General features: G+C 40.5%; 1 protein-coding gene and 1 long non-coding RNA gene across 3 annotated transcripts in view; one reads left to right on the top strand and one right to left on the bottom strand.

The window, feature by feature from the left end:
* The window catches only part of LOC134910203 (uncharacterized), a 126,174-nt gene extending 103,929 nt beyond the window's left edge, over positions 1–22,245 (top strand). Inside the window, exons 2-3 of the long non-coding RNA XR_010176145.1 lie at positions 12,786–12,825; positions 22,162–22,245. This is a non-coding gene — a long non-coding RNA (uncharacterized LOC134910203). The remainder of the gene's footprint in view (positions 1–12,785; positions 12,826–22,161) is intronic.
* Positions 1–27,198, bottom strand: part of RASGRP3 (RAS guanyl releasing protein 3) — a 194,269-nt gene that overhangs the window by 91,077 nt on the left and 75,994 nt on the right. For both annotated transcript variants that reach the window (XM_063917967.1, XM_063917966.1), the window contains 6 exons: positions 22,160–22,307; positions 18,296–18,469; positions 15,213–15,329; positions 12,750–13,025; positions 7,489–7,566; positions 4,666–4,779 (listed from right to left, as the gene is read on the bottom strand). In XM_063917967.1, the coding sequence (XP_063774037.1) occupies positions 4,666–4,779; positions 7,489–7,566; positions 12,750–13,025; positions 15,213–15,329; positions 18,296–18,469; positions 22,160–22,307 (907 nt within the window). The remainder of the gene's footprint in view (positions 1–4,665; positions 4,780–7,488; positions 7,567–12,749; positions 13,026–15,212; positions 15,330–18,295; positions 18,470–22,159; positions 22,308–27,198) is intronic.

The following is a 27,198-nucleotide window of genomic DNA, read 5'->3' as shown; positions in this document are numbered from 1 at the left end:
CTGATGCTTTCAGTTGCAGAGGAAGAATAAGAACCTTTATCATTTCATTACCTTGGAAAATACTTTAACAGCATCTCGGAAGTGTAAGGAACAATGTAGGAAAGTGGACTATGGGTCTCCATCTGTTGCTTATGGAATTAACCTATAATTATGAAGTTTTGTTTCCTGAACTTGCTATATTATTTTGTGTTTGTTTTCACTTGGTATACAGTATGCTGCAGTTATTATTCCAGGAAATCTTTCACCGTTGGAAAAGCAACTAAACAAACTGCAAGAAATTCTGTGCAAACTGCAAATCAAATACTGATTTCAGCTGGATAGAAATGTTCTTATTTAAGTCTGTTATCTAATACTGCTTTACTTATAATTGTAACAGGGCCATAACTACGTGTGTGCCAGGTGTGCCTGGCACACAGCGCAGGCGCCCTGAGGGCGCAACTGGCCGCATCCCCATTCCAAGGGGACTTTAGTCAGCGGCATTGTAAAGAGTCAAACTGATTCATTACAAGCCGCCTGAACGAGGAGAGGACCAGCAGCTCCATGGACAGTGGAGAAGGAGGAGGGAGGGGTATTCGGGAGCTGCAGCAGCACACTGTAATTGGTTGCTTGATGCTGGGATGAGGGAAGTGTATCCCATTATTCACAGCAGTGGAGGCCAGCCTATGTGGAAGGAGTGGAACAGCTGCAGCGGTGCCGCCACCACTTACAGTACGCTGCTGCGGCTCTCGAGTCCCTTCCCTCCTCCTCCTTCTCCCCTGCCCGGGATCTGCCTGACTGCCTGCACAGAGGAGCCTGTCTGCCGTAATGTATAAAAAGGGGGACTGTCTGCTGTAATATGTAAAAAGGGGGACTGTCTGCCGTAATGTGTAAAAAGGGGGACTGTCTGCCGTAATGTGTAAAAAGGGGGACTCTGTCTGCCGTAATGTGTAAAAAGGGGGACTGTCTGCCGTAATGTGTAAAAAGGGGGACTCTGTCTGCCGTAATGTGTAAAAAGGGGGACTGTCTGCCGTATTGTGTAAAAGGTGGACTCTGTCTGCCGTAATGTGTAAAAAGGGGACTCTACCTGTCGCAATGTGTAAAGGGGGTTCTATCTGGTGTAGTGGCGCTACTGTGCGGCGTAATTTTAATAATAGAGACTACTTTGCACCGTAATATGAATTGGTATTATTTTGTGGCCACACCCCTTTCCCATGAAGCCATGCCCCTATATTTTTGACACGCGCACTGCCCCTATTTTACATAAAGGGGGGGGGGCAATGCCGTTTCTTGCACACGGCGCTAAAATGTCTAGTTAAGGCACTGAATTGTAATATGCAGTATTTTATAACAGGTGCCTAATACTGTCCTGCAGAAGCTGGCAGTGCCTTTCAACACTGCAATGTCACATAGATGGCAGACTATTATATATACTATTAATAAGTGATGAAAGGCAGTGGCGTAAGTTCGTCCCAGTTGCCCGGAGGCAAGTTCATCCCAGTTGCCCCCCCATGTTTAGATAGATATATGTATGTATGTATGTGTGCATATATACAGTATGTATGTGTGTGTATGAAGTGTTCTGAAAAAAAAACATGTATATACTGTAAATATACATTTCATTGTCTTTTATTTTAAATCACACATTTCTTAGCAGTCATACCCGGGATTAGAACCCCATGACCTGTTACACTGACGGCAGACACTTTACTGATTGAGCTATTTGCTCCTGTACAGGAAGCATGAGAATTGTACCTATATGAAGTTACGTGTAATTGTCAGAGAAGTAACTTCATATACAGTAGTTAGAATTCTCATATTTCCTATACAGGAGCAAATAGCTTCTAGTTTCTAATCCTGGGTATATTCATGTAAAATGTGTATCTACAGTATAATAAAAAGGGTGTGATTTGTAAGGTGCAGGGACCAGTGAGGAAGTTGGCCACTGAAGAGATAATGGTAGCTATCAATTAACTTAATTGAATGGTGTCACAGAATGGGAGGAGAGGTGCCCCCCTTCAGAGCAGGAGCCCGGCGGCAGATGACCTCGTTGCCTCCCAGAGTTCTGCCTCTGCTGAAAGGTATATGTATAATACCCATCTGATGCTTTTTTTAGTTGTTTTTTATTACCCTGTCACTTTATTAACCACACACTCTATTCCCTATTGAATGTTAAGACTAAGAGTAACTCAAAAGATAACATGTCACATTTTTTATGTTTACTTGCAGTATGTTAAGTCATGGATGCTTAGTAAAAATGCCTGAAAAATAAAGGTTCTGGTACAAACAGAAATTATTATTTTGACCATTCTTTTCTACATTAATAAACTGATCCAGTGATAGCATCATTACGTGTGATGTTTGCTATAGCCTGGAATACCATTCTTAGTAAAGGATCAACAAATAGTACTAAAGCACACTTAATGTACATATAAATGTAAATTGAAGTATGGATGCATCACAGTAGCTTCCATTTGTACATTTGAAACTATAATTTAACAGTAAGTGGTTCAGTGTTAGAAATATAATAATATCAATAACATAAATAGAACTATACATATAAATGTGAAAGCCCTCACTCACTGACTGACTGACTCACTCACTCACTCACTCACTCACTCACTCACTGACTCATCACTAATTCTCTTACTTCCCGATATGTTAGGAAGCTGAAAGTCAACCTAGGCATTCTTCAGGTGGGAAATAGGAAAATTACGTAATTAGAATTTTAATAAAGCTCCCCTAAGCGGATGAAAAGGAGGTTGACATAATGACATCATTACCGATGCGTGGCTTGCATTGTGTGAATGATGATGTCCAAATGGACAATCAGATCAAAATTTGGATTGCACCTCCAGTGTGTAGAATTTCATAAACAACAAAAATGGGCCTGTCACTTTTTACCGTATCTCTCATTCGCTCACTAACTGACTGACTCATCACTAATTCTCTTACTTCTTGATTAGTTAGGAAGCTGAAACTTAACATAGGTATTTTTCAAGTGGGAAATAGGAAAACTACGTAAATAAAATTCTAATAAACCTCCCCTGCGGGGATAAAAAAGGGGGTTGACATAATGACAGCATCACTGATGCATTGCTTGTATTGCATGAAAGATAAGCCCAAACGAATAGTCAGAACAAAATTTGGATTGCATCTCCAGTGTGTAGAATTTCATAAACTACTAAAATGGTCCTGTCACTTTTACCGTATCTCTCACAGAATCACTGACTGACTGACTCATCACTAATTCTCTTACTTCCCGATATGTTAGGAAGCTGAACTTTAACATAGGTATTCTTCAGGTGGGAAATATGGAAACTACAAAACACACTGCCTTGAAAAAGACCCTGATTGCAAGGGTTGAAATGCGTCGGCTATACAGTGTTGCGGACCCCTTGATTCCAGAGTTGTCCGGAGAGCACTTTCACGGTACCCAAACATCTCATCCGAAAGATTGCCTACCCGGGTAGACTTTCTTTGGGTGTTTAACAACGCTTGTTTGAGAACTGTCCATTCACCAGTTCTCCACAACTTTTGGTAATTGTTTTAGTCCTCTGGGGACTCTCAAATGGAACCATAGTGGGAATTTGTTATTCTGTCTTATTGCATGTTCATGTGTAATCTATGTATTAAATTGACATTTCTACACATGAGAATTCATTTCTCTTTACATATGCTGAGCCAGTGAAGCCTGAGCTCTAAAGTGAAGAGGAGATCGATGTTCACATAAGGAACGTAAACCTATTTTAAATCTTTCACTACACAGTAGTGGTTGCACAATTTCGAGGGGGCGCCTTGTTAAGTGGGTTCACAAGCACAATTTTTCAACAAAATTAGAATTTTAGTAAACCTCCCCTAAGGGGATGAACAGGGGGTTGACAGAATGACATCATTACCGATGCATGGCTTGCGTTGCGTGAACGATAATGCCCAAACAGGCAATCAGATCAAAATTTGGATTGCACCTCCATTGTGTAGAATTTCATAAACTACAAAAATGGTCCTGTCACTTTTTACCATATCTCTCACTCACTGATTGACTGACTGACTCATCACTAATTCTCTTATTTCCCGATATGTTAGGAAGCTGAAATGTAACATAGGTATTCTTCAGGTTGGAAATAGGAAAACACCTTAATTAGAATATTAATAAACTTAACCTAAGGAGATGAACAGGGAGTTGACATAAAAACTTAATTACCGATGCGTGGCTTGTGATAAATGGACAATCAGATCAAATTTGTATTGCACCTCCAGTGGGTAGAATTTAATAAACTACAATAATGCTGCTGTCAATTTTTACCGTATCTGCTACAGGTGCTCCTCAGGTAACGCCAAGAACCATGGATTCATATTTACTTACATTCAGACGTCTCAAATTTACATCTCTATAGATTTACCCAATTTTTAACCCTCATTTATATTTACAACCATGAAAATCAGAAACTCCCTTGCGAAGGACGGGTAGAACAGCTAGTATATACATATGTTAACGAATAGCATAATGCATTTCTAATAGACACTGTGGGGGAGATTCAAATGTTTGAAAAGTCAATTGGGAGTCTGTTTTTTCCTATCTAATAGACAGAAAAAAACAGACAGCCAACCGACTTTTCAAACATTTGAATCTCCCCCAATAAGTTGTTTTGAATAATAGTAAATACAAAGAGAATACAGTCATCTTACCTCAACCAGTTTCCGTATATGCTTATTAATAATTGTAGGGTCAGGCTTTGTAGTCACTGCAGAAGCCCAATCAAGTGGTGCATCTGTCTTATTAGGAGTTGTAGGTGATGTTGGCTGTGTATAAATAGATAATTGAATGTGGTATTTAGTGTTTGCAATGTAGTGTTTAGCATTTATACATATAACAATTTACAAATGTTAATTGTTTTAAATGAATAGATGCTCGTTATAGTTGCAGGTCATCTATCTATACTAAAACATGTTTAACACTTTAGGGGGTATCCAATTATCCACAGTAATTTACTGTTAATAATGGGTTTGCCGGGGGCTATCCACATAACCCCTGGTGCCAGCACATAGCAAGAATTATATGTGCCTCAGGCACACATAGCATAATCCATGATAACCTCCCCATTTTTCCACGATAACACATGGGTCCAGGTACTTAGGCCCAGATTTATCAAGCCTTGGAAAGTGATAAATTACACAGTGATAAAGTACCAACCAGCTCCTAACAGCTATGTTACAGGTTGTGTTTGAAAAATGACAGTTAGGAGCTGATTGGTTGGTACTTTATTACTGTGCAATTTATCACTCGCCAAGGTTTGATGAATCCGATCTAAATCTTTTCTGGATCCCAAGTATTACCGCCCAAAAATGGGAAATTATTTGTTAAAAAGGGGCTATAATTGGATAGCCCGATAATGACCATTGGTAAGCCCATTTTTATAGGCCGAAAAATTAGTGCATTTAATTGGATTCCCCCCTTAATCTTACAGCTGACCTAAATACACAGCTGTGCTTACCCAGAACCTTGTTTCCTATATAAAAAAAAAAAGCTGTTACTTTTAATTGAACAAGACACTCACTTACTGTAGCTTTCACTGCTTAAATCAATGGATGAATAACATTAGGAAAGACCTAAGAATACTGCAGTAACTGTGACTTTTAACCTAGCCAAGGAAATAATATCTAATTGGGAGATGTATCAAAAGCTTGGAGACAGATAAAGTAGAGATAGATAAAATATATACCAATCATCTCCTAGTTGTCATTTTTCAAGCCCAGCCTGTAAAGTGACAGAAGCTGATTGGTTGATACTTTTCCTCTTTCTATTTTATTGCTCTCCGAGCTTTGATACATGTTTCTGATTTATAAATATTCTCTTAGCTTAGTATATGATTATCCATAACTTGGACAGTGAAGAATGCTCTCTGATTTCTTAAGTATCATTCTAGAAATTAATGTGTGCTTATGAAAAGTTAAAGAATTAAGGGGTCTATTTACTAAGCCTTGGATGGAGATAAAGTAGACGGAGATAAAGTCCCAGCCAATCAGCTCCTAACTGCCATGTTACAGGCTGTGTTTGAAAAATAACAGTAAGGAGCTGATTGATTGGTACTTTATCACCGTCCAATTTACCTCTGTACAAGTAAATAGACCCCTTAGGCCCAGATTTATCCTTGGAGAGTGATAAATATCACGGTGATAAAGTGCCAACCAATCAGCTCCTAACTGCCATGTTGCAGGGTGTGTTTGAAAAAAGAAGTTAGGAGCTGATTGGTTGGTACTTTATCACTGTGCTACTTATCACTCTCCACGGCTTGATAAATCTGGGCACTACTGTGACATATTGAGCAGTAAAGTTCTTACTACCACATAAACCCAACTTAGGAGGTCATTCAGACTCGAACGTAGCCACGCGTCTGTACGCAGCAGCTGCATTTGGGTGGTCTCAGCATGTGCACCAGCCACAGTGCACGTGTGGGGCCCTACACCTTGTGCCCACAAGGTGCTTGACAGTGGCGGGCATTTGGAGGGGAATCAAAGTGGTGTTCTGCAGACAGGGCAGGGCGAACGGTGGCATGCCAGGAGCGTTTTTGTAGCAGCTGTGTGATGTTACATGCAGCCACTCCAATTAAAGAATGGCGGCAGACCACCTGACAGTGCAGCCAAACTGTGTTACCAGGGGTCAACCTTGCGGATGCATCGAGAGGTGGCGCCACGTCTGCTGGATGGCCTTGCCGGTCGCCAGCATGTGAGGTGATGGACGTAAATCTTGCTGTGTATGCAGCGATCTGCATCCATCTCTGAATCAGGTCCTTAGTACTAAATGTATACTGCAAATTGCCTTATATAAAAGAGCTACTTGTACTATTCACAAATATATAGGTAAACATTCCCATACCTTGACAGAAAGTGAGATGTGTGGCTTAGTATTAACATTTTCTATGCAGCGGAGTGCAAGCTATTGTTCTCTGTTATCAGCCATATCTGACTGAGAGAGGCCCGCTGTCTGTGTCCTTCAATAGACGTACAGAGAAAAATTAGGATTTGCATAACAAAAATAAAATCTTCCACAATTATCTTTATCTCTAACATCTTTAATTAATTGTATCTGAAATTTCTTACATTTTTGTTAGCTCATGAAATGTTTGTATATATTCATGATGGTTATTAATAGCTCTTTTATATAAGCAAGTTTGTATTTTGCTCTTTATCCTTTAAAATATCAGATATTGATATTCACAGTTATTTCGTATAATAAAAACATACCCTTGATATTTTCTAGCAACCGCTTCAGCTATACAATCTGTCTCTTTCCTGTCAAACCTATGGCAGTATGCCAGTAGACTACTGATTCTAAAAATTTACTTATAAGACATAAATGTATTCTACTATGGTAAACATATAATAATTGTCATCAAATGACCTAAAAGCTTGCTTTGTTATACTGTCAGAGCAAATGTGAAATGACAACAATCACAAAAAAACTATGACAAAATGTATGATAATGTATATTTGTTTAGAGCCGTTTCCTACCGATTTAGGGTTCCTAGGCTCAAGCACCAGTGAAAGTTTATATATATCATCTTCTGTGTGGTACAAATCAAGAGATAGCTGTAAAGAAAATAAATATGATGTTAAATGATGAAGAGTATCAGATTATGAAATCAATTTATTAGCAGACAAAATGCACTTAGATTTCATTAAATATATATACTGTATATATATATATATATATATATATATATATATATGGATGCTGCGCTCCGGCACTCCATATGAGCCTTTCTGGTAGCTTTCGCTGGTGCCCTCATAAAGGTAATTCAATATCAATCCGGTGATGCGGCACTAATGCTGGTCTCAGAATGAAAAAGCGGACAGCCGTCCAAATCTCTTCAACGTTTCAATTTATTTTTCAAATTATCATCAGGAAGTAATACATCGACAACTGAAACACGTTTATATAGACATACCACATAAAGAACAGGAGCCCGTCAAGCGGGAAAATCAACACAGCAGCCGGTGTGTGAATCACTCTGACCTCATCAGACTTGGACAATCGTCGAACCCTATGATGTCAGTGTGATTATGGTTACCATAGTAACTATCCGGAGCTTCATACCCCCAACCAAATTTACTATAAAACACCAACTCTACTTATAAAAAATAAAAATCAACAATACACCAGCAAAATAACACCTTTACTATAAATATAAAATGATGGTGCACTTTAATCAGGTCATCCAAGAACAACATAAACGGCAGATGGCACATTCCTACCAGAAATCAGTATAATGTATCCCTTATACAAAGGAGAGTGCAGTGTAATTGCCACATGTAGTAAATTGTTACTATTATTGCTAGAGATTCATTGTTTTAATACTATTGTGATCACCTGCTACTACAAGCATATTATACCTGCATCCACTCAGTCTTATAAAGAATCCAGCTCTAGCTATCATTCTTTAAACATGACCCGTCCCACAATGCCTGGTTAACCCTTTCTAGATCGCAATTTTGAATGTCACTTAACACTATACTAAAAGCAAAATATAAATCTCAGACACATACACTGTTTTAATCCTAGTTGTATGACTCGAGATGTAAACCAGGATCTATTTTACCGTAAATTGGAATAAGTGATACATTCATTTAACCCTTTCGGGGACAACACATTCAATCGGTATATCCATCTTGCCTCTAAACGCAATAGCCTTAATGATCTGTTGCCTCCCCGTACATTAGGTAGAACTGTGTCTATCCTATGATATCTCAGGCTGGACAACGAATGTTTCTTTTCTGCAAAATGACACGCTACCGGTTGTTCACTGGAGCCCGAAGCGATAGCCGCCCGTATCGCTGCTCTATGGTTGCCCATGCGCTCCTTGAATTTAGATTTGGTCTTACCGATATAGCTGAGGCCGCAGGGGCAAATAATCTGATAAATTACAAAACTCGAGTTGCACGTAAAATGATATTGGATTTTGTATGGTGTTCCCGTATGTGGATGGTAAAATGTATCACCTCCCAATAAAAACTGGCAGGTTACACATGTGCATTTAAAGCAACCATTTTTCTTATAACCAAATATACCTGCCCGACTGGTTATGTTTGGCATATCAGTTTTAACCAATATATCTTTCAGGCTTCGGCCCCGTTTATAACAGGGCATCAACCTGTGCTCCTGTAGGCCCAGATTCGGGTCACTCTGAATGATCGGCCAATTTCTTTTGGCTGATTTTCTAATTTTCTCCGAAGAGATATTATATGTACTCACCCAGGGTATGTTTTTTGGCTGCTGATTTTTTGTTATAACCTTATACTGTATGTATGTGTGTGTGTGTGTGTGTGTGTATATATATATATATATATATATATATATATATATTATTTATTTATTTTCAATTTCTAAAACATGCTCTATAATAAAAAAAAAAAACCTTGATGTCAATGAAGCATACTTTTGAAAGTGGCAGAAATTGTTAATTTTGCAATAAAAAAACAACCAGGAGTACATTTTTATTATTTTAATATAGATTAACAAAGATTCCCAATACATTAGATAATTCAATTACACCAAATTCCACATTCCAATACAAAATAAATATTTATTAATAGCATATTTCGAAAATAAATATAGATAAGTACATTTAATGTTTATAGTGTTAAAAATACATTACTTTAACATTGATAGCCTAGCAAGAGAGGTTTAATATATTTTTAATTCATAGTAGACAGTCATATAGAACATATTAAAGGAAACTGTTGATTGCAAAAAACTGGTCTTCACCCAACAAACTCAGACTTTACAAACTGAAATTCAGTTTTGTTCGCAATGTACATGAAGATAACAAACACCTACTGTAGCTTTCATTCAGCTTCACATCTTTCTATCAAGTGGACAACTACTAAGCAGCTTACTGTTTTCTGTCTGCAGTCTATTTTTGTAATTTCTTTGTCTCTTCAGCCTTTCTCTCTCTGGGGGTGATTCAGTTATAAAATGTAAGTGAGGCATCCTCTGGAAATGCGTACAATATGCACTGCTCATGCATGTAAGCTTGCGAGCAGGGACTTCCTACCTCTATGTCTGTCTGTCTTTGCCCAGTTTTGTTCTATAACTGTTGTTCTAATTGCAAAGTACAACAGAATATCAAATGTATGCACTCCTGTCCCCACCTAATGCGTGAACACGGGTGCACACTCCCAAGCGCTGGTGCTGACCGAGAAATGGAGATTAAATGATGGTGCAGGCTGCCGCCCCAATTATAAGGATAATTGTATTCCTTATATTACACAAAAAAACACACTGATTTGCATAGGAGAGACCCCTTACAAATAAAGAGGGGCGCTGTCTGCACCAATCAATGGAGACCACATCAATATATCAATAAAAAACTCCATATGATTTATTTTTTTTAAAAGCTCAATTCTCACATATATATGCTGCAGCACAAAAAATTATAATATTCAATCAAACAACCATAATTAGATGAACAACAGATCAATTCATGAACTTATATATTCCCCCCAATCTACAGACCATCATTACTATAGGTCATAATCAATCAATTAAAACTTGATATGTGGATATTTTCTACTAACGTCCACTAGATTGTATAACTGAAGTGGTATGGGCTGGTCTTCAAACACTAGGTGTTCATATGTCCCCAGATTTGCGTGGGATCTTTCCTAGAGATGTGTGCACACACTGCTTTAAATAATTAGATGTTAACATGCATGTTTATATCACCTCCAGATGATTTCAGCTTTTGTATTGATCCATGATTCAACTCCCTCTGCTGGTGCTTATTCCATTTTATTGCAGACTGTCTGGAGTATGAATTCTATTCACAGGCATCCACAGTGCTCCGGCTCCCTCTGCTGGTGGTTAGCCGTAATAGCAGGTACACTGACGATTATGCCGTGGATCTTAGACTGGATTCCAAATCAAAATAGATGGAGGTGATGCTGCCTGACTCAGTCAACTCGAAAACGCGTTTCTCCGCCTTCTAGTACCTCAGCGGCTTCCTCAGTTCGTGAATTGAGGAAGCCGCTGAGGTACTAGAAGGCGGAGAAACGCGTTTTCGAGTTGACTGAGTCAGGCAGCATCACCTCCATCTATTTTGATTTGGAATCCAGTCTAAGATCCACGGCATAATCGTCAGTGTACCTGCTATTACGGCTAACCACCAGCAGAGGGAGCCGGAGCACTGTGGATGCCTGTGAATAGAATTCATACTCCAGACAGTCTGCAATAAAACGGAATAAGCACCAGCAGAGGGAGTTGAATCATGGATCAATACAAAAGCTGAAATCATCTGGAGGTGATATAAACATGCATGTTAACATCTAATTATTTAAAGCAGTGTGTGCACACATCTCTAGGAAAGATCCCACACAAATCTGGGGACATATGAACACCTAGTGTTTGAAGACCAGCCCATACCACTTCAGTTATACAATCTAGTGGACGTTAGTAGAAAATATCCACATATCAAGTTTTAATTGATTGATTATGACCTATAGTAATGATGGTCTGTAGATTAGGGGGAATATATAAGTTCATGAATTGATCTGTTGTTCATCTAATCATGGTTGTTTGATTGAATATTATAATTTTTTGTGCTGCAGCATATATATGTGAGAATTGAGCTTTTAAAAAAATAAATCATATGGAATTTTTTATTGATATATTGATGTGGTCTCCATTGATTGGTGCAGACAGCGCTCCTCTTTATTTGTAAGGGGTCTCTCCTATGCAAATCAGTGTGTTTTTTTACAACAGAATATGCTGTGCTATATAAGAAACTGCTAATAAATAATAAATAAATCCCACTGCTTACCACAGGGGCATGCATATCGAAATTGTATGGAAATCCTTGCAATTTCGAATGATGTTTCTGACTGGTCGGGTGGCTATCGGCTGCGAGCATGTTAGTGGTTAGTTGGTGTCAGGTCTTTTTGTCGAAAGATGCAGTCCCACTGGCACTGGCGGCCATATTCCATCATCCTGAGTAATCAAAGTGTTACTCCGATGTCTGATGGTGCGTCTGATGGTGCACCTTAAGTCTGATCAATGGTGCATCTGTGTGTGCACATTGGTGGATTCAGCCATAGCATTAGCACAGATAAAGTAGCAGCTACAAAAAAAGTCTATCGATCTATCTCTATCTCCCTCTCTCTGTCTCTCTCTCTGCAGACATACAATGGCTTAGGCCCTCTGGTCTTCAACTGTTGAAGACCTCTGCTATCTTTCCAAACATATACACAGGATCTTCTCTTCTTTTCTATCACCTACAGGTCTTTAGTGGGCTGCAGGTGTCTAACCACAACGTATGCTAATTTGGTGGAAGATCCTACATTCTATGGCCAACTAACATCACACAGCCTGTTATCATCATTAGCTAGATTTAGATATATATATCACCATTAGATAGATTTAGATATATATTTTATCTCGCTTTGCTCGCCATGCTTCGGTCAAGGTTACCGTTCCCAATTGTAGTCCAGGCGGATCGTAAAGTATGAAAAAGTTCAAAAAAATAGAAAAAAAAATGTGAAAAACTCATGTCGACCCTTTGTCATGTCGACCTAGAACATGTCGACCTAGTAATGATGTCGACCTAGAAACCATGTAGACCTAATGCATGTCGACCAATAGTGGTCAGCCTAATGCATGTCGACGTAAGTGTGGTCGACCTAGAGACTGGATACCGTTAGTAAATTGCTGAGTAGTTTCTAAAAGGTCATGATTTTTAATATGATATATTTATGATATCAGAAAATACAATACATACCGTTAAGAGGTTAACTAAATCCATACTTGTTTCTAGGTGATGTGAGGAAGTCTGTAGTGAAACCAGCTCATTCAGGGTGACGTATAACTGTTGCATTTTAACAGTATTTACTTTATTGTCGTCTATCCAGTCAGGAAAAGCGACATGTACAGCTATTAAGTCTTTCAAATGAACACCAAGGATAGGAATTTTGAAACCTTCGCACTCCGCAAAGGCTTTACGATAATTACAGTAGTTTCCATTAGACGAGACCAGCTCAGTCATTTCATCCCACACCTGCAAAGCAGGGAAAAAAAACATTCTATAGGTACTGAATATGAAAATAATCTACTATGTATTGTAATGCATGTTTTTGGTTACTCAGTTCAAGAAACTGGAAGTGGATAAATCTGTAGTGGGGATTACAGTTGGACACAGAGGAACTGAACTCTGATAATTAAGAACAAGATTGTTTCAGGTATATTTGATTACAGTACAGTACATCAAAATACCAGGACCATCTTAACAGCATTGTAGGCTCTGGGCAAAACAATGCACTAGGCCCCTACTGCTGTCCTGCGCATCTTGCCACTTGCTTCCATATAGTTAATGGCTGCTAGCACTGTGGTTGGTGGATAGCTCTAGTCATCCACCAGTCAGCATGCTGACAGCCATTCACTGTCTGGCTACAAGCTGGGAGGCAGAGAATGCTACCTGGCCATTCTGATTGTGTGTAATTCAAAGCATTTGCTACTTGCCTCCCAAGAAGTTCAGGAGGCACCAGCCCAGGAGGTAGATTCCCCGTGCCCTGCCCACTCCCTGCACAAAGCCAATAGAATTATGGGGCCCATGGCAGCTGCCCAGTGTGGCCATACATTAAGATGGCTCTGCAAAAGACATGTAAGTCTAAACCATTTAATGATCAGAGATATTTAATTTCCATGACTTAATGACCAATTTCACTTTTCATTGCGAAAAACACTTTATTTTATGATTTACCTTAGTGAATGTAATATTATTTTTGGCTATTGATTGAGCTTTCCATTTGTAGGATAATTGAGTACTTTAGATTTTTATTTTATTTTATGATCTGTACAGTACAGATCATACCAGTGATTCCCAACCTCGGTCCCCAAGGCATACTAAGTGGTATATTTACTGAAGTGTGGGTTTACAGAAGTGGAGATATTGCCCAATGCATCCAATCAGAATCTAGTTATTATTTTCTAGAATTTGCTAGATAAATGATAAGTAAAATCTGATTAGTTGTTATGGGCAACATCTCCACTTCTGTAAACCCGCACTTTAGTAAATATACCCATAACATCCAGGTTTTAGTGATAACAATGCTTGCGCATGCTTGAGATGGTTAAATTAAAATAACTGAGGTATTAATTAAGTCACATGTGCTCAAGTATGGCTATCTTAAAACCTGAACTGCTAATGTGCCTTGAGGACCATGGTTAGGAACCCCTGGTATCTAGGGAAAACAAGCAAAATGGCATCAAATACATTTTTTGTTTCTTCCCATAGCTACTTCTATTAAGCAACCCCAGAGAAATATTTGTCTTCTTCTCCCGACAAATCAGGTAGCAAATAAGTATGCTTTATGCAATCTATGATAACAATAATTTGCCAGGGACATTGCAATAATTAATATGGTCACAGTAAGGAAAGCCCAGGCCAGCATATTTTGGACATGTGACAAAGATGATACCATGATGGTTCTGGAGGATTAGTTGGGCAGACATTTAACTTATTTTTATTATTAAAGTCTACATGGTCCATAAAGTATTTACAACATTTCCAGTATGTGCTGACAATCCCATTTGCTAAAGAGATAAATTGTCAGGTGTGATATAGGATCCCAGTGGTCGGGATGCCAGTAGTCACATGACCAACACCAGCATCCCGATGATTAGAATGCCAACAGGGGATGGGTTAATTATTTTACCCCTCCCCTGTCCCCTCCCCTAATCCTCCTGGGGTGGCGGCTGGGGCTAAGATAGTGGGAATCGTGGCTAGGGCTAAGTCACCAGTGGTGGCAGCCAGGGCTAAGACTCGGGGTGGGGGGGGGGGGGTGGGGGTGGCTACAGCTAACGCTCACCCAATGTCTAGCCCCCCTTTCTCCTTGGGACATATCCCTAACCATCACCCTGATATTTACCTTCCAGCTGTCTGCGGTCTGAGTTCTAGCGCCGGGATTCCAAGTGATGCTGGGATTCCAGCATCGGTCACATGGCCGCCAGCATCCCAACCTCTAGGATGCTGACCGCATCCCAAATTATCTTCTTCCATTAATCACCTAAGTTGTAGTCACTATACATAGTGAAGCTTGAATGGAACTTGCCATGAACAAAAATAAAGTGCCCATGCATATCCACCCTAATGACTGTATTGGAGGCTACAGCGCCTCCCAACCTATGCTATTTCTTGGGGTACATGTTTATTTCACACATTTGTAACATTTCTAATACCACGTACCTTTGTAACATCAGTACTGAGATGTGCGTGAGTGTCTTTAAGACGAGAGATAGAGCTATGACTCAGTCCTCCAACCACAGACATCAGTGTATTAAAGTTTTGAATTTCCAGTAGTTTCTGTAGTGAAATACACTATATTTAATTGAATTGAATTTGTAAATGTTTAATTTCTGATTAGCATGCAACTGAAAGCAAAAATTACTACCATCTCTGGATTGTTAGGTGCGGATCAAACAAATAAAAACTTTGGGTGTGCAGTGCACCTAGATTTGGGCATCTGTGTCTAACCACCAGGACACATGGGTTATTGTAGCAAGTTGACAGTATTTACAGAAATGCAGAAGTCTACACTGCCAGCGGGAATGGAGTGAAGGCAATCCTAATAAATAATGGTCATTTCCAGAGGTGAGACTGCAGCATAGTCCAAAATTCAAAAAGGGGAGACACACCAACGCCAGGGAGTCAGTTTGGGTTTTCAGTTGGTGTAGCTCCCCTATTTATATTTTGGACTTCGCTGCAGTCCCAACTCTGGAGACACCACTGGTCATTTCTCTTCTACGTTCCTTACAATGTGGCCAATTCCAATCTGCAATGTGACTTCAATTTTGCCCAAGCTCAGAGCTGGTGGTCTTTGAGCCATGTCCTATACTTTCAGTGGGAGCCTCCATGCTGCATCTTAGCAGAGAAGTATATGTCCAAGTATTCTCAAGGAAATATAATAAAAATGTTCACACTCACACAAATGCCACATGTAATAAAGGTCTTGATAGTTTAGGCCATAAATTTGGCTTAATTGAACAAATTTAGGAAATAAATTTATGGATTAGATTGAAGTTTGATGAGACTTTTGGTGTACTTGTAGGTAGCGCGTCCCTTGGCAGATGATCCAAGCACAGCGGTGCAAAACCAAGGTGTAAATGACATCCAAGCATAACAAATGATAAGCAACTGCAATCTCAAAACCACCCTGATTTTGCCAGGAAAATCTTGAATTGAGGGACGGTCTACAGTCCCATGATCGACACATTCATCCTAATTTGCAGAAAGTTGGACAGTATTACCTTAAGTGATTGCTGCAAAAAATTGTGTTTTTGTGCTGAGCACACCCACAGGGGGTGTAACCATTTAAAGAAACATGTATTAAACATGTTGGCACACAAATGTCATAAGTAATAAAAGTTTGCTGTCTGAATCTGTATGCACCCTTTTTGCCCTAGACCCTGTGTGGTTGACCCATTAGAAAAATCCATTGCTTAAAGATCTCTTGGACCATATTCTATTATACTTAGGTCCTGATTTTGGTGGTCATTCCGAGTTGTTCGCTCGTTGCGGTTTTTCGCAACGCAGCAATTAGGTGGAAAATGCGCATGCGCATGGTACGCAGCGCGCATGCGCTAAGTAATTTAATACAAAACTTAGTCGATTTACACAAGCTCGAGCTGCGTTTTTTCATCGTTCGAGTGATCTTAGTGTGATTGACAGGAAGTGGGTGTTTCTGGGCGGAAACTGGCCGTTTTCAGGGAGTGTGCTAAAAAACGCAGGCATGCCAGGTAAAAACGCACGAGTGGCTGGAGAAACGGGGGAGTGGCTGGCCGAACGCAGGGCGTGTTTGTGACGTCAAACCAGGAACTAAACGGACTGAGGTGATCGCAGTCTAGGAGTAGGTCTGGAGCTACTCAGAAACTGCAAGGAATTATTTAGTAGCAATTCTGCTAACCTTTCGTTCGCTATTCTGCTAAGCTAAGATACACTCCCAGAGGGCGGCGGCCTAGCGTTTGCAATGCTGCTAAAAGCAGCTAGCGAGCGAACAACTCGGAATGAAGGCCTTTGAGTTGCAGGCAAGATCAAACGCTGCATCAAGCATTTTTGTTGCTGCCTGCACATGGGCCACAGCACACAGCATACTGTGTGCTTCTTTACATATCTCTGAGTGGACCCACCTTGGCCATTTCTCTCTATCACTGAACTGAGAGTTACTGTACAGTGTCAACTGGGCATACACACAAATGAGACCTATCTAATAAGCGTGCAGTGGGTGTAAATCCAGAGTTACACCATTTTCTTTGTTGGGTGTATGTTGAAGAGCCAACTATGGGGGTCATTCCGAGTTGATCGCTCGCTAGCAGTTTTTAGCTGCCGTGCAAACGCTATGCCGCCGCCCACTGGGAGTGTATTTTAGCTTAGCAGAAGTATGAACGGTTGTATTGCAGAGCGGCTACAAAAAATTTTTGTGTAGTTTCAGAGTAGCTCAAAACCTACTCAGCACTTGCGATCACTTCAGACTATTCAGTTCCGGATTTGACGTCATAAACCCGCCCAGCGTTCACCCAGCCACGCCTGCGTTTTTCCTGGCACGACTGCCTTGTTCCGCACACCCCCTGAAAACGGTCAGTTGCCACCCAGAAATGCCCACTTCATGTCAATCACTCTGCGGCAAGCAGTGCGACTGAAATGCATCGCTAGACCCTGTGCAAAACTACATCGTTCGTTGTGCTCGTACGTTGCGAGCATGCGCAGAACTGCCGATTTTTAGCCTGATCGCTGCGCTGCAAACAAATTCAGCTAGCGATCAACTCTGAATGACCCCCTATGTCATTCAGATCTTAATCATAGGGTACGTGTAAGTGCCAATAATAGTGGTGACAGCTGCTCTGGCATACACAGGTCTGAGGGTGGTGCAAGCGCAGAGATCCATGCTACTCAGAATACAAGCGGTTTCTCACATTAGACTTCCATCCACAGCAACATACAAAATCCCAACTGAGTTATGAGTCAGACTCAGGACCTTAATGAACATTCCCATAAAACTCCATTGTATTTTAGAAAGGAATAATACTACTAAACACTGCTGGCAATGATGTAAGTGTTGTAAACAAAGTGAACACTTGTCAGAAATGTTATTTGTGCGGGTAAATTTGCTTAGATTATTCTTTGGACTATCAGCATCAACGCCGATTAACAGAAATGTGTGTATAAGGCCTAAACATGAAATTGAGTAGATATGGACATTTGTTTAATTTATTGAGAAACACATGTATAAATGAAGTTTATAAAACTGTAACAAAATAGAAATGTAATTTTACCTCAGCAACATTGATATACTTTGTAATAACTTCCGCTCTTTGTTGTGGAGTTGGCTTGCTAAGAACCATAAGCTGGACCCATTTAGAGATTCCATTGAACAGAGCTATGGACCTCTCCAAGGTTGGATTGTCGACTAAGTAACCATGAATTACATAATTTTGGTAATCTGTAAACTGGGGGAAAAAACAAATCCATTATGTATAATATAGGAAATAGAGATAATTCGACAAATATTTTCTTTTGGAGCTGAAAATGAACACTACTGATGGCTGGTAACAGGTTAATTTTTTTGTTCCTTATTTCTCCAGGCTTGAATTCCTTAAACGTTTAGTGCACCAACATAGTCACCTGACATTACTGCTGTCATAGCCACCTGACATTAAACTTCTTAGAACTGTAGTGCACCAACTTAGTCACCTGACATTACTGCTGGCAACTATGGGGGTAATTCAGACCTGATCGTAGCAGCAAATTTGTTAGCAGTTGGGCAACACCATGTGCACTGCAGGTGTGGCAGAAATAACATTTGCAGAGAGAGTTAGATTTGGGTGAGTTATTTTGTTTCTGTGCAGGGTAAATACTGGCTGCTTTATTTTTACACTGCAATTTAGATTGCAGATTGAACTCACCGCACCCAAATCTAACTCTCTCTCTGCACATGTTATATTTGCTCCCCTTGCAGTGCACATGGGCCCTCATTCCGAGTTGATCGGTCGCAAGGCGAATTTAGCAGAGTTACACACGCTAAGCCGCCGCCTACTGGGAGTGTATCTTAGCATCTTAAAATTGCGACCGATGTATTCGCAATATTGCGATCACAAACTACTTAGCAGTTTTAGAGTAGCTCCAGACTTACTCTGCCTGTGCGATCAGTTCAGTGCTTGTCGTTCCTGGTTTGACGTCACAAACACACCCAGCGTTCGCCCAACCACTCCCCCGTTTCTCCGGCCACTCCTGCGTTTTTTCCGGAAACGGTAGCGTTTTCAGCCACACGCCCATAAAACGCCGTGTTTCCGCCCAGTAACACCCATTTCCTGTCAATCACATTACGTTCGCCGGAGCGATGAGAAAGCCGTGAGTAAAAATACTTTCTTCATAGCAAATATACTTGGCGCAGTCTCAGTGCGAATATTGCGCATGCGCACTAAGCGGAATTTCACTGCGATGCGATGAAAAATACCGAGTGAACGACTCGGAATGAGGGCCATGGTGTTGCCCAACTGCTAACAAATTTGCTGCTATAATCAGGTCTGAATTACCCCCTATGTCCCCAGATAAACCTGCATTACACTAAAACATGGGATTTTTCTAGAATTTTATTGATATACATTTTCATTAGGTATCCACTGATGACCACACTGAGTACCACCTTCACATAGCGAAAAAAGTAACTGATCATGGTTAGTGTTATGCACACCTGCATATTTACATCTTATATTATAACTAAGTTAGGAGTGTTGTTGAAAATAATTGGGGTTGATACAGTATGTGGTGTTTGGCAATGTTATGCAAATTATGGTTGTTAAGTAACAAGAAATAAACCAGAGAACATACTTATACTGTAAGCTCTCACAGGCAGGTACCTCCACCCTCTTGCCCCCACCTTACACTTTCCAAGTCTACAGTACATCCCCCCCTCCCCTCCCCCAATCAATCAGCAGCTCTGATCCTGTCTGACTGCTGTCCCAGGGCATTGGCTCGCTAACTACTACTCTTCCTAGCTGTCATTCAGTCGGAGCCGGCCTTAGGCATTGGCAAACTAGGTAAATGCCTAGGGCATTTGGAATGCCTAGGGGCACAAGCAGCTTCTGCTGATTAAAATGATATGCAGTATGCCTATGTTCTGTATGTGACTGTGGCTGCATCTGCAAACGAAATTGTACGTTACAGTGTATTCCTGGAAATCACTGTAATGTAGCATTTCATATGCAGACACAGCCACAGTCCCACACAGAATAAAGGCATGCCGCATATCATTTTAATCAGCAGAAGCTGCTTGTGCATCCTAGCCACATAGCAATTTTTGTCAAAAAAGGCACCCAACGTTAGCAGAGCTGCCTGCTGACTCAAGCCAGGCATCTCCTGCTGCATGTCATATTGAGGCAAAATGTATGAGGACACACCTGTATCTAAGCAGAGGCAGAGGTGTGTATGTGTAAGCTACATTATGTGTATAAGGGCATTAATAAAGGTTGGCATAATGTGTAAGGCACATTGGGGCAGATGTATTAACCTGGAGAAGGGATAAACTAGTGATAAGCACAAGGTGATAACGCACCAGCCAATCATTATGGGTTTGAAGAAATGACAATTAGGAGCTGACTGTCTGGTGCGTTATCAACTTGCACTTATCACTGCTTTATCACTTCTTTATCCCTTCTTCAGGCTTAATACATCTGCCCCACTATGTTTATAAGGACATTAATAATGTGTGTCATATGTGTAAGGGGCATTACTGTGTGGTATTATGTATATAAATTAATTACTAATGTGTGGCAATATGTGTATAAGGTGCTCTACTGTGTTGCGTAATGTATAAAAAGTGCACTACTGACTGGTCTAATGTGAATAAAGATTAATAAGGTGTGGTGTAATGTGAATAAGGAGCAATTCAGTGTGATGTAATAATAAGGAGCACTACTGTGATTAGTAATGTATATAAGGTAAAGTGGTACTACTGTGTGATGTAACATGAATAAGGGACACTATCGCATGATAAAATGTGAATAAAGTTGCACTACTGTGTGGCATAATTTGAATTGGGGGTACTATTGTGTGGCCATGCCCATTCCCAGCAAGAATACACTCCTTTTTGGGCTGTGCGCCAAATGTGCGCACTGCTCCTATTTAAAATATAGGGCGTAGGAGCACCAAAATGAGTACTGCTATGGGTGAGGGGTGATGTTGCTGGTAAAGGGGTGCAGGGTCAGAGGCAGAACTAGCTGCGGTGCTAGGGGGCACCAGACAAAAATCTTGACTAGGGCATCATATTGGTTAGGGCCGGCTCTGCAGTCAGTTGCATAGAGATCTCAATGGCTGTTTCTTCCCCAGTTCTGTCTATTTGTATATATTCTATTAATTGTGTGTGCTACTGTAATTTCCCAGTACAGCACCATGAATTATTTTGGTGCCATGTAAATAAACTATTATAATATAATAACAATAATAATTGTTTCCTTAAAAGTACCTTTATATACAGGTATTTGTCTCAAATGTTGGGTTACATTGTGACAAACAGCCAAACAGTATCACTCTTGCTGAGTGTGTGAACTTTCTATCTAAGAATCAGAACTTATTAAAGGTATTCTGAAATGGATTGATTAAAACCTGGACATTCCTTCTTTTTGAAAGCTACAAAAGGTAACAAAGTCACCCCTACTAAAGAGTGTCCTGCATAGCTCCAAACAATGATCCATCCATGAGTTGTACATGATGTAAAGATGCTACATTAGCAATGGCTTGTAGAAACATATGTGCAGCTATCTTTGCATTATATTTACTTACTTTTTAAGACTTTGCATGACTTAGGTTTTTTTTGCATATCTGTAGATTACTGCGACCTCATAAAATAATAAGAACCAAATAGCTCTGTTTATTATATCACAGCCAGTAAATGATCTTGTCCATCTATACCAGATGGGCCTCAAACCAAATTCATTCCCTCCAGCCCGCCTAGTTAGTCTTTTGTTTTGGTGTCCTTAATGAATAATAACAAATAATTATAATAATGTCTTCATGACTTGGAATTGTAAAAGTCCAAAGCCTTTAGACCTTTAACAAACAATCTCATTTTAAACACTGCATTTCTAATCTTGAAAAAACAAAAATGATTAGCCTATGAAAATAATAACATTTATGCTTACAGATATCCTTCGGAAGGCTTTATACTCCAGAAATGTTAGGTGTTCTGCCAGCTCCACAGGCTCCAGATGGTCAAACAGAAGGCAAACCTTCCCCTTCTTTGATGTTTTTTTTCTCTGTGTGACTCTTCGCATCCAGTCATAAGATGGGCTGCAAACAAAAGCGACAACACAAACTGTCACCACGAAACATAGCAAACAATAAACAGGGCTCTTATTGTGGTGCTCAGAGCCGGCCTTAGGCATAGGCAAACTAGGCAAATGCATAGGGCATTTGGTATGCTTAGGGGCACCAGCAGCTTCTGCTGATTAAAATGATATGCGGCATGCCTATATTCTGTGTGTGACTGTGGCTGTATCTGCATACGAATGCTACGTTGCAGTGTATTCCTGGAAATTACTGTAATGTAGCATTTCGTAGGCAGATACAGCCGCAGACGCACACAGAACATAGGCATGCTGCATATCATTTTAATCAGCAGATGCTGCTTGTGCATCCTAGCCACATAGTAATGCAAATAAGATGCATTTTCATAGACAAAAGCTGCCCGACGTTAGCAGAGCTGCCAGCTGACTCATGCCAGGCATCTTCTGCAGAATGAGCGGCGGTGCTAGGGGGCACCAGCCAAAATCTTGCCTAGGGCATCATATTGGTTAGGGCCGGCTCTGGTGGTGCTGCTATTTACACATAGCTACTTGAGTTTTTCTACTGTCATCACCTTACTTTCCATTTGTGATGGGATTCTTGTACATCTTGTTTATTATTATTATAGTATGATTTTGTTTTTGACTTTTTTTAAATTGAAGTTACTAGTTGAATATGGTGAGCAAAAACTAGTAATATTCCTAACTTGGCAAACCTTTCTTAGGAAAGAAACCTGTGCAACTTTTTATTATGGGGATTAACAAGACCCCAGTAAACAGTCAGAGATTATTACTCCTGTTATAGATGACATATTTATTATAATTTTGACGTTTTAATTAAAATTGTGAGCAATCGTTTTGATGACAAGAGTTCATATTGCCTGAACCAGTGGTATATTTTGTAAATACTGGAAATTTAGTCAGGTGTGGCAAAACATAACTTTGAATGCAGATTTTTAAGTTGCTAACTTTTCAGGGCGAGATGTATCAAACCTTTAAGAGATAAAAATGAAAAGTTGCCCAATCAGCTTCTGTCATTTTATAGACTGTGCTACATAAATGACAGTTAGAGGCTGACTTCTTTGGGTAAATTCTCCACTTTATTTCTTTCCAAGACTTGATACACCCCTCCTTCAGTCACAAACTATGCACACATCAACACACAGCCTACTATAGCGCACCTCTAGCTATTCTGACAGACCTTAGCAGTTAGCAGCACTATACTATGTTATGTACAGTATTATACTAAGCATTTCAACTGTAATATCTGAGTGCTGGATGATTGGTAATAATGAATTGGTTATACACTAAGGGGTATATTCAATAACTGTCGGAAGCTGCCGTCTTGTCGGGAAGACGGCAGCTTCTGACAGTTTTAGGTCGGATGGGGTTCCGACCTATTCATTACGGCCCCATTTATTCCGACAAGACTTGTCGGAATGCACGCTGATCGTGGCTTCAGCCGCCGATCAGCGCGAATTGTCGGAAGCGGGGCCAAACCCGACAGGTTTTTGCCCAGTTTCCGACAATCTCAATCCGACTTTAAAAAAAGTTGGATTGAGTTGAGGTAAACTGAGAGAGGGATGCGGTGGAGCAGCGCTGCAGCGGGGAGAGCAGGAACCCAGTGGCAGTGTCCACCCGGCTCCAGCAAGCGAGGTCCCACTTGCTGAAGCCGGGTGGACGCCGCCGTGAGCCACTGCTGCTGCAGCCGCTGCTCCCTGTCTCCTCCTCTCCTCTCCCCTCCATCTCCTCCATTGCTCCCCCCTCCACCGCAGATATCTCCTCACCTCCGGCGCCGCTGACCGTTCCCCCCTCACCTCTGGCGCCGCTGACCGCTCCCCCATCACCTCCGGCGCAGCTGACTGCTCCCCCCTCACCCCCAGCACTGCTAACCGCTCCCCCCTTACCCCCGGCACCGCTGACAGCCCCTTCTGCCGCTGCTGTCAGCGCACACACAGCGCTGACAGCAGCAGCAAGTCAGGAAACAGGGAACGGCAAAATCCGACAGTCGGATTTGGCCGCTCTTTTGAATAGGGGTTGTCAGGTCCATTCCGACAACTGCATGTCGGAATGGACCCAACTCTTATTGAATGTACCCCTAAACCTGTAGAAAACTTCCGTCTTATACAAATGTTCAACTTTTTGTTTTAATTGTGTATTTTTATTGAAGGTTTTATACTGTAGGAAAAAACAAATAAACAAATGGAGCTAAAGCACAAAAAGCTGGGTATACACTATACAATTGCCTGGCAGATCATCTGCCAGATCTGGCTGGTTGGAATGAAAATCTGGTAATGGATGAGAGCAAATGACAATTGAGCATTTGCTCCCAAACACTGGAAAGCAGACAAAAACTGTCATTCATACAAATTAGTTAAATCCATGTACAGTACGCCCCTCTCATCCGGAAGGGGCATACAGTCAAATGACATAATGCAAACATAGTGATAAAGAACAAATCAAGGTACGGGCTTGTGCAAGTCTGGGGCATACCTGGAGGATTGACCCCCTTTGATTGTCCCAAAGCAGAGTACAAAGACCAATTTCTGGCACTGCTAACCAAACCCCTGGACAGTGGGTAAGTGAAGATGTTGCCAAAAGAAACTGTACGGGGGTATACACTAAATAAGCACATTCCAACAAAGCCCAATATACCTCACACTTCCTCTAAGAGGAAACCCATTCATGGTGATGAAAAAGCTGTGCAGCCAAGTAATATAGGGGGACATTTACTAAGCAGTGGTAAGAGTGGAGAAGTGAGCCAGTGGAGAAGTCGCCCCATCAACCAATCAGCAGCTCTGTATAATTTTATAGTATGCAAATTATAGATGTTACTTCAGTGCTGATTGGCTGCCATCGGCACTTCTCCACTGGCTCATTTAATCCGCTCCTATCACTGCTCAGTAAATGTCCCCCATAGTCTCATGTCTGGCAGAGTTAAGCCCCCTCCCCCCTAGCCTGACACAATTTTCAATAACTATTTTCACCAAATTCACTCGGCCCATTACCAAGATGGGCAGCCGCTGTCAGACATGAGACTTAGGGGTACATTTACTAAGCAGTGATAAGAGTGGAGAAGTGAACTAGTGGAGAAATTTCCCCATCAGCCAATCAGCATCTCTGTATCGTTTTATAGTATGCAAATTATAGATGTTACTTCAGTGCTGATTGGTTGCCATGGGCACTTCTCCACTGGCTCACTTCTCTGCTCTTATCACTGCTTAGTAAATGTACCCCTTAGGGGGACATGTACTAAGCAGTGATAGAAGTGGAGAAGTGAGCCAGTGGAGAAGTTTCCCATGACAACCAATCAGCTGCTCTGTATACTTTTATAGTATGCAAATTATAAATGTTACGTCAATGCTGATTGGTTGCCATGGGCAACTTCTCCACTGGCTCACTTCTCCACTTTTATCACTGCTTAGTACGTGTCCCTCTTAGCCTTAAAATATTCAATTGGGAGTTTCAGATTAAGGTCACATATTCAGCGGGACGGTGAGTAATCCGAATACCTTAACACCAGAAAAATAGACAATTTCACCATTGCCAGAAGAGCAGGTGGGTTTTATATCATTCTATTGGGAGCAACAAATGTTGAACTTTGCTTCCAGATGAAAATGACCACTGATTGTCATCCAAAGAGATCTGTTTTCTCTGTTTATCACTAATGTGTACATTTTAAGTAAAGACATATAGGGGGAGATGTATCAAGCATTAGAGAAAGATAAATTGGAGCTGTTGCCAAAACGGTAATTTATCTAGCCATTGGAAATGGCAGTTACAAACTGACTAATCGCTTTGGGCAACTGCTCCACTTAATCTCTCTCCAAGGCTTGATACATCTCATCCTTAGTATAAACATTTGTGTTAAACACTCACACGTAATAAATTAACATACAAAAAATACTGTATATTTAATAAATAATGTATAGAAGGTGCTGTACATTGACAACTACTGTACGTAAGACATGGTTTATAGAGTTAAATAACCAGTTTCCGCTTCATTAATGGTTTTCTAATTATAGATCAATGTGTGTCAGCAGGAAATGTGTATTGTGTTCAAGTCCTGAACAGAGTCACACACTGATGCAATCCAGGGTAAACATTTACACTGTACAGTAAAAGTGACATTTACACATAGGGGAAAGCTGTTACCAGAACTAACATATTGAGATCAGTGGCCAGTAGAAGATCTAGAAAGTGGCTCATTCCTGACTTGCCATGGTTCATGTTTGTGAAAAATATGCAAAACATCATAGTAATGAAGATTATTCTTGCAATTGATGACAAAATTGTAGGAGATATGTACACAAGCATAAAAAAAGGTAGAAACACAAATGCATATTAGATAAAGTAATACACATAAAAAAGAAAGATACAGTATTAACATATATACTGTACAGTAGTTACAGTATGTGACCAGCTGTCAGTGCTGTACAGACAGAAAGACCGGGGTGGGATGTAATGAATTCTGAGTTCGGCGGCCGTGCAGGATGTCGGACGAACTTGGATGATTTTTTTAAAGGGGAAATCATGTACAAGGCATGGTTTAGCCTTGTACATGGCTGCCCCATTAAAAACCCGTCCACTTTCGGCCGGCATCTCGTGCGGCCGCTGAACTCGGACTTCCTTACATCACGGTAATGGAATCTATAGATGTCTGGCTACTGGTCACTCTGGCTGTAATTTTATATGCAGCTCTATAAGAGATCAAGTCATTTATTTATGACCCATTGCATTTTGTCAGCATAAAACAGAAGTTCTTAACCAGGAGTAGCTCTACCACTTGTGGGTACAAAATATTCAAGTTGAGGTTACAAGACATCAAAATAACTAACAATGAGTCTGTGTGTACTTCCTATGTATATCTTTCTGCATTTTGTTATGTGAATAAAATG

The sequence above is a fragment of the Pseudophryne corroboree genome, chromosome 4 (genome assembly GCF_028390025.1).
Source record: "Pseudophryne corroboree isolate aPseCor3 chromosome 4, aPseCor3.hap2, whole genome shotgun sequence".
In the NCBI taxonomy this organism is placed as follows: Eukaryota; Metazoa; Chordata; class Amphibia; order Anura; family Myobatrachidae; genus Pseudophryne; species Pseudophryne corroboree.
Note: the sequence above shows the minus strand (reverse complement) of the source record. Positions and strands in the feature narration are given on the sequence as shown.